General features: G+C 22.1%; 2 protein-coding genes across 2 annotated transcripts; both read left to right on the plus strand.

The window, feature by feature from the left end:
* Positions 1-43: 43 nt before the first annotated feature.
* LOC105248668 (aminopeptidase N-like) lies at positions 44-7,819 on the plus strand (the record flags this gene model as incomplete). The annotated part of the gene is made up of 9 exons (XM_025413947.1): positions 44-229; positions 1,997-2,150; positions 2,779-2,929; positions 4,315-4,396; positions 4,784-5,151; positions 5,664-5,944; positions 7,017-7,195; positions 7,395-7,697; positions 7,792-7,819. Coding segments are annotated over exons 1-9 (1,707 nt in total), but the record flags the coding sequence as incomplete, so codon positions are not given.
* Positions 7,820-9,484: 1,665 nt separating this feature from the next.
* On the plus strand, positions 9,485-17,228 carry LOC105248669 (thyrotropin-releasing hormone-degrading ectoenzyme-like; the record flags this gene model as incomplete). The annotated part of the gene is made up of 10 exons (XM_025413948.1): positions 9,485-9,654; positions 10,757-11,265; positions 11,672-12,133; positions 13,347-13,512; positions 13,864-14,008; positions 14,357-14,438; positions 14,648-15,024; positions 15,547-15,827; positions 16,618-16,814; positions 16,973-17,228. Coding segments are annotated over exons 2-10 (2,454 nt in total), but the record flags the coding sequence as incomplete, so codon positions are not given.
* Between the last annotated feature and the right edge of the window lie 414 nt (positions 17,229-17,642).

The following is a 17,642-nucleotide window of genomic DNA, read 5'->3' on the forward strand; positions in this document are numbered from 1 at the left end:
TTAATAATGATATTATTAATAATATTCTTTTCGATGAATTGAATATAAAAGTATGGTTCAGAGAGAAAATGCATTATAACTCAACTGCATACAACATATTTCACTATTCCGCTGAATTTATGAATTTTTGGCTTATGTATAATTTCAAGTTAATTCCTAAAGTAGATTATGTTGCAATTCCGGATTTCCCAGAGAAAGCTGTAGCAACTTGGGGACTTGTCTTTTACAGGTAATATACAGAGAAGTATAAAAATCTCTCTCTCTCTCTCTCTCTTTATATAGAGATAGAAAATTATTTTTATATTCTACATTTCAAAACTTTCAAATGTGAATTCGCATCCATGACACATGTTTACATTTAAATCAATCGCAATAATATATGTAATAGGTATTTCTATTTTTATATCAAATTAAAAATTAAAAAATTATTTGTAAAATAATATATAAATATATTATTTTTTTCATTAAATTTTATATACATGATATTAAAAGAATGCAAATTTAGTTTCTATGCTCTATTATCATATAAATGTCCGTAAAATTTGTTTTATCGCGTTAATATTTGGAAATATATATTTTGCTTTTTTTTAATAAATTAATATTTTACTTTTTTTAAGTAAATGTGTTTTGTTATTTAATATAGAATATTTCATGATTTTAATGCTAAATTATTATGCAAATTTATAAATGGTTAATGAGAATGTCAAGACATCTATAATTTCCAAGTTATAAACAATTTAGCAAAAAGATTTGTTGAAAACTAAACTTTGTGCAGTAAACACTAAATTTAAAAATTAAATTTAATAATTAGAGATTTGGCTCAAGTAATCAAAAAATTAAAAAGAAAATGACATAAGAGCCAACGCGCGGTAATTGAAGCGCAGAGGAGCAACACTTCTTTCTTTTTTCAATATTAGTTTATTAAAAAACGCATTATAATAACAAAAAGCGAACGAACAAATTAAATTTTTCTCAAGTAAAATTCCTTTTGATAGAATTTTAATTTTATTTTAATTAAAAAATATGTAACGATAAAAATTGGGATTTGGAAATTTATAAAAAAATAATTTTTCTTGACAATCACTAAGAAAAAATTAATTCTAAATTGAAGATATGTTTTGAAAAGAATATTTGATAATTTTTGGGACATCTATATATTGCTTGCGTGCGTTTGTACATGTATAAAATGCAATAATTAAAATATACACAGTATTTTATTCTAATTTTTGATTATGTATTATTTTCTAAGAAATTGTTTATTATTATTATTTGTATTTATTATTTAAGATAATGCACAAATATTTTTAACTTAAAGAAAAAAGGCTTTTCAATAAACAAAATGTAATTTAAATAAAACAACCAAATAAAAATCATGCGCAAATGGCCGTAAATGAAAATTTCGAATAAAAAAACTCAAGCTATTCATTATATATATTCATTATATATATTCATTAGATATTCATTATATTGATTGGACTTCAGTACAATAATCTATCTAACAAAATAACGAAATAGACAATCAATATAATGTTATGAGGAATGGAAGAAACTTTGTACAAATTTTAATATCTTAAAACCCATTAAATCTTTGAATGTAATGAGAATAACAGATTAATATAAAATTATAATCCATGAAGAAAAAATAGTAGTTGCATTGGAAAATACGTATTTATAAATTTATAAATATAAATATAATTAAATATATTTAAATAAATATAATTAAAAAATATATCTTTTTAATTTATTTAAAAAATACTATTCATACTATTATTTAATTACTATTATTAATGTCTTTTTTAATACAAATTAAAAATAAATGCCAATTACTTACATGATTTAAGTTTTTTCGATGATTAATAATAAAACTAATGTATTCAATAAAATTTTTCAAAATGATTAAATTGTGTATTTAATAGTTTAGAAAAATTATTAATAACAATTTTAAAGATTTTCTAATATTTAGTTAATTAATTAATTAAATATTAATGATTTATAGAGAAGCAGATATTTTCTACGAACCAGACAACATAATGAGCGAATTAAACATGGCGTCTTTAATAGTATATAACATGATAGTTGAATCTCTCAGTGGTCTACCATCTTGGTTAAAGGAAGGATTTGCTACTTTTATTGATGCAGTTATCTGTGATGTTGTTTATTTTATATTCTTAACACTAATTTACTTACATAGTTAAAAAAAATTGTCTGTAACAATCATTATGAAATGAAAAATTCTTAAATTTTTTATATATTTCTATTATTTGTTCCAGTTTATATATTTTATTATTATTTTATTAATATTTTTTTTTATTTATTAGTTGAAGTGTTAATTGGTTTATTTTTAAAATTTTTCATAAATTTCAAAATAAATTTGAAGTATAATTTTAAAGTAAATAGATAATTTAGTATAATTTTTAGATAATTTAGTATAATTTTCAAGTAAAAAGATAATTTTAGTCAAAAAATGACATGCACATTTAAAGTTAAAATAATAAAACAAGAATATAATTATTCCTTTCTTCTTCAAAATCTTATAACAATATTTAATTGCAAAAAATTACATCTATACAATCTATTTTAGACATAATTTGCTAAATTGTATTTTTAAATTTATCAAAAAAAAGATAAAAGATAAATAAAATATAAAATTTTTTCTTAAGAACAAACAATTATTTCAAAAATATGTTAGTAGCAGGAATTTTTTTCGATTAAATATTTATATAATTAAAATATTTTTAACATATTAATATTTTATTTTATACAAATTTTTGTTTTTAGTATTTCTCATCTCATTATCACAAAATGGATTTCTTCGTCGTCCAAAGACAACATGAATCTCTTCGTTTTAATTTTCATCTCAATAAGAATCTTCCACAAATCAACAAGCTTGATATTAATTTATTTCCTGGTTTTCTTCGTTACAATAAAGGTAAATGTTAATTAAACAATATATCATGAATTTTGAAATGTAAATGAAATTTGCCATAGCATAGGATATAAAAAAGGGAGTTTTGTTCAGGGTCGGCAAAAAACTTGTTTTTTTTATTTTAAACAAAAACATTGTTTTTTTTTGTTTAGAATAATGTTTTTTGTTTTATTTGTGTTTTTAAGTAAAGTAAAAAAAAACATGTTTTAAACAAGCAAAAAACACTTAATAGGTTTGATCTGTGTAAATATTTAAATTTTTCGCTAGCGTTAAACTGTAAATAACGTTGCCAAAATTGACAACGCTATTAAAAATATAAATAATAAAATATAAATGATAAGATAGGTATTATTTTAACAGAATATTTATTTTTGGATATTAAATAACAATCAATACAATAAAAATTACTTAGAAGATATTGATTGACTTTACATTTTACATTTTAGCATTTTAAATTAATAGTATAATACATAACTTATAACAGGTAAGTAGTTCTAAAAAAAAGTTCTAGTTAATACTATTTAATATATAATACTTTGGTTCCTTTCCTATTCTTATTAAATAACCTCATACTTAACTCTCAACATAAATTATAAATAAAAGAAAAATAAAAAATCTTAATTCTTCTTTTTAAAAGGATTAATTCTTCTTAATTCTTCTTTTTAAAAGAAGAACTTTTTTTTAGAACTACTGACCTGCTATGAGTTATGTATTATACTATTAATTTAAAATGCTAAAATGTAAAATGTAAAGTCAGTCAATATTTTCTAAGTAATCTTTATTGTATTGATTGTTATTTAATATCCAAAAATAAATATTCTGCTAAAATAATACCTATGTTATCATTTTTATTTTATTATTTATATTTTTATATTTATATGTTACATAAATATAGATAAAAAACTAAAAATATTTAAACAAAAACTTTTTTGCAACATACACATCTATTAGTTTTTGTTTGTTTTTGATTTTATTTACAACTTCTTTTCCAAATGATCATATATTTTATTTGCGATATTTTAAACGGTCCTAAACACAGTAGTTTAAAACAGTTTAAAACAAAAATGTTTAAAACAGTAGACACTGTTTTAAACAAGTTTTAATCAGACAGTTTTAAACGCATTGTTTAAAACATATCAACCCTGGTTTTGTTATACTAATATATATATGTATACATACACATATATACAGGATGTTCGGAAATTCAACCGAAAATTTTCAGAGATTGTCGGGGCATCCACTCTGAAAATTTGTCGATTGAATTTTCGAACACCCTATATATGTATACACATATATAATTCTTCTATATAAAATTAGTTAAATTGATAAAGTTATAAACATAGTAAAATTATATGCTGAATAATAATATTGTTTACATTTAATTGTAGCTTTTTCTATATTGCGTATGCTACATTATTTAGTCACCGATCATGTGTTTCCACTTGGTATGAAGCAATATTTAAAGGAAAAGTAAGTATAATTATTTTATGTATTATTATGTGCCTTTTAATGTGCCTTTTAATGTGTATTGCATCGATAGTCAAACATAATATTAATTTTAGATTACATATGCGTTCTAATATCTTTATTCTCAGAATTCTGTATCGGCTACTCTATTCTATTTTATTAATAAAAGATAGCTATTTTATTTTAGAAAATAAGATTAATTTTAGAATTTTTTTTACATCTAACTATAAATTATTTTATTGTTCATAACAAAATTATTACGTGTGTGTATATATATATATATATATATATATATATATATATATAATTTTATGTGACTTTTAATACAATTAATTACAATATTAAAGAATTTTTAAAAATATTAAATATTTTTAGTTCAATTTTATATAGTTCAGATTCTATATTTCAATTGAAAATATTCTGGACATCTATGCAACATGCTCTTGATGAATTGCATCCAGACAACAATATTATCTTAGTAAGAAAAATGGATGGTTGGACAAAACAAAAAAGTTATCCTATATTAAAACTAAAACGAGAGAACGGTTGTACAAGTATATTACTAGAAAATTTCGATTCAATCGATGGTGAATTGTGGATACCTATGACTTATACTACACAGAATAATCCCAATTTTAGTAAAACTTCGTTTCGTGATGTCAAGTGGCTAAAATTCACTAAAGAAGAGTTATTTACTATTGATGTATCTAAATTTTTCATAGAAGATGGTTGGATTATAATCAATTTACAACAAGCTGGTAAACATTAATTAATAAATTATTTCGAATTATTTTATGTTTATTTCATATAATTGAAATTTTATTTTATTTTATTGTACATTTTTTTGTCATATGCTAATATAAATTTAAAATAATTATGCGTGCATTATTTAATTATTATTAGTAAATGCGTAAAAATTTTATGTGATGTTGTATAAAATGTCATATAAAGTATTTAATGTTATTGCCATTGAAGAATACTGAATTAAATTTCATTTTATATGCGTTATCTAATGATCTAGTGATCTCTAAAATCAATTTAAATTTTAAATATAAAATTTCTTATATAATTTTATTTTACAGAATATTAAACAATGATAAATGTGTAATTCTATAACTAATAACAACAATTCACATTTGAAAGTTTATGTTAAATCCAATAAATTTAAAAAATTTAATGGTGTTCCTCATAATTGCTTTTACTAATATAATTTTAACCATTTTAATATTTTATTATGTATAATAGTAAAATTTATTTGTTATATGGACAGGATACTATCGTGTCAACTATGATACTGAAAACTGGAAAAAAATTGCAAAGTACTTAAATGATATGGAATATACGAATATACATATTCTCAATCGTGCTCAAATCATTGATGATGCGTATCATTTTTTAACGACTGGACAAATTGATTCTTCTCTGTTTTGGGAAATCACGAATTATCTATCCCGAGAGACAAGTTTTATAGCATGGTATCCTATGGTCAAAGCTTTTGAATACATGTCGAGTGTTTTCCCATTATCAAACATAGGAGCATATGATATCAAGGTAGTTATAAATTTCGTTAGCAAGAATTTTACATATAAAATATATTGACTTCTCATATAAATTATTTTTAGATAATCAAAAAGTTAAAAAACATAATGTGTAAATATGTTTTAGTCTAACTGAAAAATTCAACTATATTTTTTATTTATATAATTTTATTTATATAATACAATTATATAATTTTATTTGACTAAAAAATAAAAAAATTTTAGTTATTGCATATTTTATATTATGTTCATTAAACGTTACATATTAATACATATGATTTTTTTTAAATTAAGATTATCTCTGTACTAAATAAATATATATGAGCTTAGATGCCAAAATGATACAAATTCATTCAAACTCGATATTAGTAGATTTGAGATGTAGAATACGATTTATCATCAATTAGTACAACTATAAACTAAAATCATCTGTTTCCAAGATCAATCAAATCTGTATAATTAATTCATTTATATGTATATACTATTTATGTGTGTAAACGCAAAAAACTTTATTTCTGAAATTTTAAATTTTCGACTTTGTATCATTTGATATATCTGAATTGCTTATATTATTAATTTTATTAATTATTGATTTTTTATGTAAAATTATATAAAATTTTCAAATTATCACGTTATGTATACATTTCATTAATGTATATTCTTTTCCGTTATTAAATATTTCTTAAAATTTAATTAATTTAAATAAACACCGTAAAAAATATAATAATTTAAATAAACATAAAAACATATATAAATTTATATAAATATATACATATGAAATATATATATAATGAGGGAATATTTCTTAGGACAACAATTTTGAATTATATTTATTTTATCTGCGAAAAAAATTCTACAAAATGCATTATAACTTGTACACACACACGCGCGCGCGCGCGCGCGCGCACACACACACACACACACACACACACACACACACACACACACACACACACACACACACATGTCTTGTTTTATAAATAAAAAATAATAAAATATTAATATAATTAATGTTATATTATTATTAAATTCATATTTTATTAATACATATTTTATATTAATTCATATTAATTAATGACTTTTAGGAAAAAATTCAGAAAATATTAAACGGAGTTTTGCAAAAGATACCATACGAAAAACTTAATATGTCAACGCATATAGCGCAAGAAATTGCAACGTGGGCATGCATTCTTGATGATTTTGATTGCAAGAAACTAGCAACTTCTAATTTAGAACAATATCTCTCAAATCGTACAAGGAATAAGTAATTTTTCTTATCATTATGATTCTTGAATAGGATGTAACATTTTTCTTATATATTCTATGCGACATGATTCATATGTTATTTGATAAAAAAAAAAAAAAAAAAAAAATATATATATATATATATATATATATATATATATATATAAGATTGCAAATTAAACTTTTATAACAACTTTTTATTTTCTTTTTCAATATAGATTTCTTCCAAGGGAGGAATGGACATATTGTAATGGATTGGCGATGTCGAACAATATTCTTTGGATTAATGTATTTGATATATACCAAGAAGAATTTGATAATAAATATTTGAGATTTTTAGCTTGTTCCGAAAATATTGCTATGATTAAAAAATTTATAATGTTAGTGACAATGAAGAATTCTAATAAAACAATAAAACATAAAGACTGTATGAGCAGTTTGCATTTTATTATTGCCAAGCATGCAAAGAATAGCATAATACTTGATTATATATTTGCAAATTATAACAAAATAATACCAAGGTAATTATATATGTATTTTCTCATAAATGTTTCTGTTAGTAGTATCGTGAACAAATTTTATATTAATTATAAACCTGCTGTTTTATATTAATAGACAAGCTACGGTTGCAATATTAATTGATATTATTAATCATGTGTATTCTACGGAACAATTTGATAAGGTAAATCTTACATAACTATAATAAAACTTAGAAATTATAATAATATTATTATTAGTATCTTTCAATTACATTACTTATCTTTGTATTGTATTATATAAGAGAGAAAGAATATATTTAATATTTTACTATAATTATATCAAAAATAAAAAGTTATGACACAATTATATCAAATATGCAAGAATATTGAAGAAAAACTTTTCTCTCATAATGTGACAAAATAAATTAATTATTCACAGAAAATGTTGACATAATTGTTTTAGATACGTCAATTCGTGAAGGATTATTCAAAAGAACTAATTTCAAATGTGGAACGCAAAATTGAAATACGTTTATCTGAAATAAAAAATCAGATGGATTATCTTGAAATACTTACAAAATAAGGCGTAAATGATCAATTAACTAAATCAATCGAAGCTGATAACTTTATATATTGTTTGTAAACACGTTTATTTTCTATTCAGATATTCACATTATTTTAAATATTTTAATGAAGTTTTCTTATATTGCTTATATAAATTTTTATCTGAATTTATATTTTATCTATTGTCATTCTTTCGTTTTTTTTGTCTATAATATTTTTATATAAGTTTTGATATAATCAATTGTTATATTTTTTCTAGTTATTACTACTATAAGAACAAACATTGACATTTATTATAATTAATATATATTTATAAATGATATTAACATTAATTATTAATTTATTAAAAAAGATTATTATTAATGTTAAACATATAAGTTTATGTGATTAGTATTAATGTTATAATATTAATATTAATATTATATTATATTATATTTAGAATATTATAATCAAATTAATATTAATACTTAATATTATAATATTTAAATATTATATATAATATTAATATTAATGTTTATTTTTTATTTTTGCATATTAATATTTATAATATTTCTATTATTGTTTATACTAATTAAACTTATAGCATTATACAATAGTAATATATATACATAATATTCCTGGATTTATAATAAATTCTGTAACACTATTTGGCGTTGTTATATATATATTGCTAGATATTTCCCTCTCCCTTTCAACATATATATATTTACTTTCTTTTTAAAATAAAATTTCCTTTAAAACGATTACGATATTTAAATAAATAATAATTTTATTTATACTTAGCAGGTGTAACAAAAACACATTTTTAATATAAGTTCTTATTATTAATATCATTATATATTATGTTATTATTACGAAAGGCAAATTATTAAATTGCTATTACGTCATTTGACTATTATTTTTCAATTTACTTTAAATTCAAAGAATAATGAGTTTGTTAGCCATGTTAAAAAACGGAATTTTAATAATTTAAGAAATTTGCACTTAAAGTTTTAACAACTTGAAAACAATGTTTTAAATTGAAAGAGACATTATTAAACTTAAAAATCTATAAAATTTAAAGCTTGCAAAAATTTATGAAATTTGTGATTTTAATATTGCATCAACAGTATGGAAATAAATATTTAATAGTCTTGGATATTTTGTACTAATTCTGTAAAAGCTATACAATGTGTCGATTAGCAAGACGCACAATGTGTACAATTGTAGAAGTTATTTATATAGCGCATAACACATTACATATTTATTATTTCGGTTACCAATATTGATGTATCAGTTTTCGATGACCTCTCAAAGTGATGAGACGGATAAGTGAACAGATATCTTCGATATTAAAAGATTGTGGAGATAATACATTAATCGCTGCTCTAGAGCAGCTAATATTAATTATTACAAGGAACTATTTTTTAATCCTCATACATTATTAGTATATAAGGTGAGTTATTAGAAATAAATAAACACATATTATTCTTTAAAGATAAAAACACTATATAGAATAATTTAAATGATCTTTCTCTTTTTCCTTCGAACCTCGAAGTACAAGTACAATGAACGCATAGTTCCATTTTTTCAAGATTATTCTTTCCAAGTTATTTCAAGATAATTAAACTTTCTTTTATATCTCATTTTATATCTCATTACATATTTCAATCATTTCTCTTTCTTTTACATAGTTTACGTAGTTGAAAAATATTTTCAAACATATATTATAATATTATGTGTCAAACAGATGCTAAAATAAAAAATAATATGAAGATAGTTTCTTGCTAACTGTCTAAAATTAATTAATTAATATTTTAATTGCATTTGATATCCCATGTACAATGTATATGTGTATACATGTTGTAGAAACATTTAATATATGTTTACTTTTTCCTTTATACATATATATCCTTTAATATATGTTTACTTTTCCTTTATTTTTTTAAATAAATACCTATGATAATATTCAAGATTACATTAAGCAGCATAAATTGAACGAACAATTACTGCCAATTTTTATCGTTAATAGAAAAGATTTATATAAGATAAAAAATACGAAGCATTTGTTGATGTACAAATCATGCTTGCATTTTATATATGTGAAATAAGTAATTAACCAAATATTTTAATAACTTTCTTATTTATGTTTTCGACTATTCGTTTATTTAGATATATTTTGTTTGAAAACAGGATAAATAGATTTTGAAAGTAGCGTGTTGATAAATATACATCAATCTATTATATACATGTATCTATATAATTTGAAAATAATCGAATGTTTTCGAATCGAACGTTACAATTTTCGTTATAATTTTCAAAATTTTCGAATCGAACGTTACAATTACGTTATAATTTTCAAAATACCTTATGCGATAATAATATGCTTCAAATTCTTTTATTGCAATAATAACATAAAAATATCAGCATTTTGTACAAAAATATCAAAATTACATGCTCTTTTACTTGTTTTCTTGTTACATAATAATCATGTACTTAAAAGATTTATATTTTACATTTTGTTTGTTCTTCTCTTATCAAAGAAAATAATTTTTCAGATATCGAGAATAAAATTTGGCATGGCACTTCTAAAATTGTTATTAAGTCTTGGCACAATTATTGCCGTGACGGCTTCTCCTATTTTTGAAAATTCGAAGAAAGATTTGTCTACTGCAATTAATAATCGTTTATCGGATAATATAAAACCGATACATTATAATATCGAGTTTATATTAAATATTGAGGAAGGTATATATTATGGTAAATCAAATGTCAGCATCAAGATTAGTAAAGAAACTGAACAAATAGAATTGCACTCAATGAACTTAGCTATTACCAAATCCACATTGATTTATAAAGATGTACAACAGTCAGAGGAGAACAGAAAATGGCCCTATAAACCATCGTATTATTCACATGATAAAAAGACAAACATTTTTATTATTCACTTTAGTGATAAATTATTGGTCGGAAATTATATCTTAAACATGGAATTCTTCGGCGAAGCAACTAATGATACCGAAGGTCTTTTTAGAACTTCCTACAATAATGAAAGAGGATATAAAGTGTACGTAATTGCTAGAACATTAAGAGAACATTTTTATATTTACTTAGTAAATTATTTATTATTATGCTTTACAAACTATTTCTATTACCATTATGTCGAAAACTTTAAATCATTTACTGTGTAAAACTTAACCAGATAACATATAGTCATATACATAATTAACTTTGAATAAGTAAAATTTTTTCTATTTGATTTTTTTATACATGAATTCTTTATATAATAAACAAATTAAAATATCAATTAATACATAGTAATACGTAAGAAAGATACATATATATATTTAAATATTATTTTTTAAGCAGCATTAGTAAATCGTGTTTGCAATCTTTAATTTCTAATATTTTTATGTCAATAATGATTAAAAATTTATTATCTCTAATATTTTATTTATTTTATTATGTGACAGATGGTTGATCGCAACACATCTGCAGACAATTGGAGCACGACAGTTATTTCCATGTTGGGACGAGCCGAAATTTAAAGCTACCTTTACCATTTCCGTAAAGCATCTCATGAAATACACAGCTTTCTCAAATATGCCAGTGAAAAATCTGCAAAAAGTTGAAAGTAATATGATGTGGACACACTTTCGTACTACCCCTATAATGCCTCCTAATTTCATGGCGATAGCGGTGATCGATTTTATAGGTGTGTCTCACAATTGGAATGTCAAAATATGGTATAAAGAGAAAGAAATATACAAAGTATATATTTTTTATTATATATATTTTTTCACTCATTTGCTCACGCTGACTTTGGAAAATGAATGGTGCATGTTGTGTACGAAAATGATCCCAAAGGTAGATTATATTGTAATCCCAGATTTCCCAAAAAAAGTTGCAATAACTTGGGGACTCATCCTATACAGGTAATACATATAATATAACATGTAATATAAAGAAAAGAACAAAATTATTTTAACATTCCAAATTTCATAATTTAGAAATATGTATAGGGGAGACCGGGAACAAAAGTAACATTTTTTATATTTTTAGGTCACTAATTAATTATCGTTAGAGATATAAAAAAAAAGATTATGTGTTAAAAAACTCCATTTATTGCTTTATTATTATACCTATGTTTCAATCTCAAATGATAAATATTTAAAGAGCTACTATAATTTTTCGCAAGTACGTTGATTGTTAATTCTAAATAATAGTGTAAAAATTACATCATAATTATTTATACAAAAGAGATTGGTATCAATTCCATATCACAATTATGGCATACGTAATAAGAATCGCCTTTGATATAGTTATTATGGGACCAGTCCTTATACTTTAAGCATTGAAACATGTTACTTTTGTCCACAGAGTGTCGTGTTACTTTTGTCCAAACACATTTTTTAGAATAAAAGCATCATAATCTAAATATGATGCAAGACTTAGCCAAATTAACTATAAAAACTTATGAATACAATTTAGAAGATTACACCGGCAAATAATTACGTCAATATATACACTTTAATTAGGCATAGATACAAAAAAACTAAAACAAGAAATACTTAGGTGAATAATGCAAATACACTAATTTCATTCCTGCATGTGTAACCGGCGCGATCACCCTACAACAATTAGCTAAAATGGAAGAGAATCGAGGCGTACGCGTTTGACTATATAGTATAAATTATTTAACATATTGTGTAGTTTATTACGAGGCTTGTTACTTTCATGACGTTGTTATTTTTGTCCCCGGTCTCCCCTATTTGTATTAATTTTATTTCATAATTTTAATTCATTTTATATATATTTAATTATATATTTAATTCATTATATTTTAATTCATTATAGTATATAGTATATAATATATAATATATAATAATCAAATAAATTTCTCCATTTTGAAATCAAAAATATTAATTAAAAATTATTGTAGTGAATTATTGTGATATTATTTTAATAATTTATATGTATGTGTGTGTGTGTGTGTGTGTGTGTGTGTGTGTGTGTGTGTGTGTGTGTGTGTGTGTTATGCATGTATATATAATTTTAATACTTATAATCAATATGTATAATTAATGTTTAAAATAATTGTACATATAACAAAAATTTTCAATAAGAATGTCTTAATATTCTTTCTAGAGAAGATTATATTATCGACAAGGAAATATCATTAAACATGACACATGAGAAAATAAAAGTGTTACGCTTTATAGCATATAATATAGCACAGGAATCTTTGAATAATATACCACCTTGGTTAATTGAGGGATTTGCTAGATTGTTAGAAATTCATATCATTGATAAGGTTGTTTCTTTAGCGCTAATTTATTTATGTAAACGAAATATTTTTTATAGTTGTTATGATATAATAAATTCTCAAATTTTTTATATTTTTTTGTACTTTAAAGCTAGAGTGAAAATTTCTAAATTTTTCAGTTTTTTATAAAAATTTTATATATAACTTTATTTTTATAAAATTATAACATTTCACTTAGATATAATTTATTATAACTGTATAAAACATAATTAAATTTTTATTATAACTACATAAAATATAATTAAATTTTTTTCTTAAGTAAAATAATAAGTACACATTGCTATTCAATAACTACTTTTGATCAACATTTGTTTAATATATTAAGATCTCTGTCTTTAGAATTTAGACGAACGAATGATGGATATGCTTGAAGTTCAGATTAAACACGAATCTTTCCGTTTAAACTCTTATTTCAATGAAATCCTCTTAGAAATCAACAATTCTGAAGTTAATTCACTTCCTTCTTCTTTTCGTTATCACAAAGGTAAGATTGAACATGTAATTGAACGATTATTCATAAATTTTGAAACATATGTATCATAAAAAAATTCAAAACATAATTGATGAGTAAAGTTATTTGTTATTTAATATAATAATAATTATGTTCGCTAAAAGCGTATAAGAAAAACAATTTTATATTTATTTTTTATGTATATTACACACACGCACATACAGAAAGAAAAAAAAGAGAGAATATGTGTGTACATATACATATGTAAAAAAGCTAAAAATTTCATTTTTTCGCTGTAAAATCAAATAAATTCACGAATTTTATTAAATAAATTTACTCTAAACATTCTTAATTATATACATTGTGTAACATAAATCGTAGCATTTCCTATATTACGTATGCTGCAATATCTACTCACTGATAAGGTGTTTCGAGAAGGTATTAAAAATTATTTAAATACAAAGTGAGTATTTAATTATTTTATTAATAAATATGTGTCAAAAATTAAATTTAAGTTAAATATATAACTAACTATTATATAAGTGAATTTAACTTTTCTAAAGTAATTTATTACAGTGTACGTGTATTAACTATTAATCTTATATTAAATTTAATAAACAATTAATCTTATATTATAAATTTAATAAACAATTAATCTTATATTAAATTTAGTAAACATAGTACGAATAATCGGACAGCACTTAATGATTTTTGGATTGCTATGCAAAATGCTCTTGATAAATCGAATGAAAATAAGATTAACTTAATAGAAAAAATGGATGATTGGACAAAACAGAAAAATTATCCTGTATTGAAACTAATACAAATTAACGGTTGTACAAATATATTACTGAAAAATTCCGGTTCGATCGATGGTGAATTGTGGATACCTATGACCTATACTACACAGAATAATCCCGATTTTAGTAAGACTTCGTTTCGTGATGTCGAGTGGCAAAAATTCAGTCGCAAAAAAGAGTTATTTTCTAATAATGTATCTAAACTTTTCAAAGAAGATGGTTGGATTATAATCAATTTACAACAAACTGGTACATTAAGCAATAAATTTATTATACGTGTTATGTTTATTTCACATAATTAAAACTTTATTTTATTATATAATTTTTTTCATTTGTCTCATGTATTAATATAAATTTAAAATAATTATGCGTTATATTAAATACATATAAAAATTAAGTGTTACAGTAAATATGTATAATTTTGTGGTATTGTATAAAATGTTATATATAATATTTGGCGTTATCGCTATTGAACTAACAATGAATTAAATTTCATTTTGCATGCATGATCTAATAATCTAGATCTCTAAAATCAATTTAAATTTCTGTATAAAATTATGTAATTTTATTCTATAAAGAATTAAGCAATGATAAATGTAATTCTAACTACACTAACAGTTTACATTTAAAAAATAAATTTTTATTAAATCTAACGAATTTTAAAAATTTAATAATATATTTCTTGTAATTCTTCTTTCTTTTACTAATATAATTTTGATGTTGCAAATAATTTATTATATATAATAATAAAACTTATTTATCGTGTGACAGGATACTACCGTGTCAATTATGATACTAGCAACTGGAAAAAAATTGCGAAGTACTTAAATTCTATAGAATATACGAAAATACATGTTCTCAATCGTGCGCAAATCATTGATGACGCGTTTTATTTCTTAACGACTAATCAAATATCTCCTTCTGTATTTTGGGAACTCATAAATTATCTAGAACGAGAGACAGATTATGTAGCATGGTATCCTATGATCAAAATTCTTGAACACATGTCTAGTATTTTTCTATTATCAGATCCAGAAATTCATGAGATTAAGGTAATATATTTCAAAGTAATAAATTTCGTAATTAAGAATATCATATATTAAATCATTACATATAAAATACAATGAATTTATATAAAATATTTTTAGATAATTTCTAAAAGGATGATAAAAAGAATTCAGTTTTGTTATTTATTATAATTTCTTTGTAATAATTTTATTTGGCTAAAAGATAGAAAATTTAAAAATGAAAACTTCTCATTATTGCTAACTTTATATGAAAAATTTCTTCATGTGCTGTACAATAATTTATTTTATTTGTAAACTTTATAGATAAAAGCTTCTTATTAATCAATTCTTCATATTATATTCGGCAAATTTTAAAATTATAGAACATGTTTAATAAGTTTCTTTATTACTTATTATATGCATGTTTTTCGAAAATAAGTAAAATTTTGCAAATAGTTCATAAAATGTAAAATATAAATTTGTGAAAGTATTAATATATTATACCGTATTAATATCAGAATTTAACATCTATTATTTACTTTATGAATATTTTTGTGTAAAAACAAAAATTTTGAAATATATTTTATATAACTATACCATAAAATCATAAATTATGTAGCAATTATATTCATATGTGTAAATATTTTTGTAATATAAATAACATATTTGCAGTGAGAGTAAAAATGAGAATTGAAAAAAATTAAAATTACATTTATTTTATTAAGGAAAAAATTTCTAGTAAAGATATATATTTATATATATTTGTGTACATATATCTGTTTTATAACTAACCTCATAAATACAACAAATCATATAATTGTGAAATAATTTTCAGGAAAAATTGAAGGAAATATTCAACAAGGTTCTTGAGAATATAGGATACGAAGAATCATATGAAGAAAATAAAAATTATTTTATTAATTGCCTAAGGCAAGAAATCACAAAATGGGCATGTCTTTTCGATGAATTTAAATGCAAGATAGAAGCAGGTTCTAAACTGCAACAATATCTCGCAAATCATACAGAGAATAAGTAATTTTCCTTATTATGATTTTAATTTTTAATTTTTCTCTTATCTTGAAAGTAACATTTTTTTTTTATTTTATGATTCATATTTGATTAAAATAGATATAAAACTGTAAAAACTACATTTTTATAACAAGAGATCTTACTTTCTTTTTCAATCATAGACTTCTTGCATGGTGGGAAGAATGGACATATTGTAACGGTTTGATGGTACTGGATAATAATGTTTGGCATTATGTATATAATAGTTACGTGATAGACTCTAATGATAAATATTTAAAATTTCTGGCTTGCTCTGAAAGAATCATGACTATTAAAGATTATGGTTCACTAATATTGGAAGAAAATGGACCGATAAAAAATAAATATCGTGCAATTAGTTTTCATTATATTATTGCTAGGCATGCAAAGAATAACAACATATTTAATTATATATTAGCAACTTTTGAGAAAATAACATTAAGGTAATTGTAAATTTTTTTTCCATAAATGTATTTTGCTAAGAATATCGTGAAAATTATATACATGAATTAATTATAAACTTGCTGTTTCGTATTTATAGAGTGCCAATGAGTGCGGTTGCAGTAATAACTAACCTTATAAACCATATATATTCTGAGGAGCAACTTAGAAAGGTAAATTTTCATTATTATCTTGGAAAGGTAAATTTTCATTATTATCTTGGATTTTATGTATTTATCATTGTGTATGCATATAAGCAAGCATACACGCTACGCACTTATATGAATATATTTATGCGTAAATTATGTTAAAAATGAAAAGCTATGATGCATCAGATAGTAATATAATGAAAATTATTCTTTATAATGCAAA

This window comes from Camponotus floridanus, unplaced genomic scaffold (genome assembly GCF_003227725.1).
Source record: "Camponotus floridanus strain SB8 unplaced genomic scaffold, Cflo_v7.5 scaffold72, whole genome shotgun sequence".
Classification (NCBI taxonomy): domain Eukaryota; kingdom Metazoa; phylum Arthropoda; class Insecta; order Hymenoptera; family Formicidae; genus Camponotus; species Camponotus floridanus.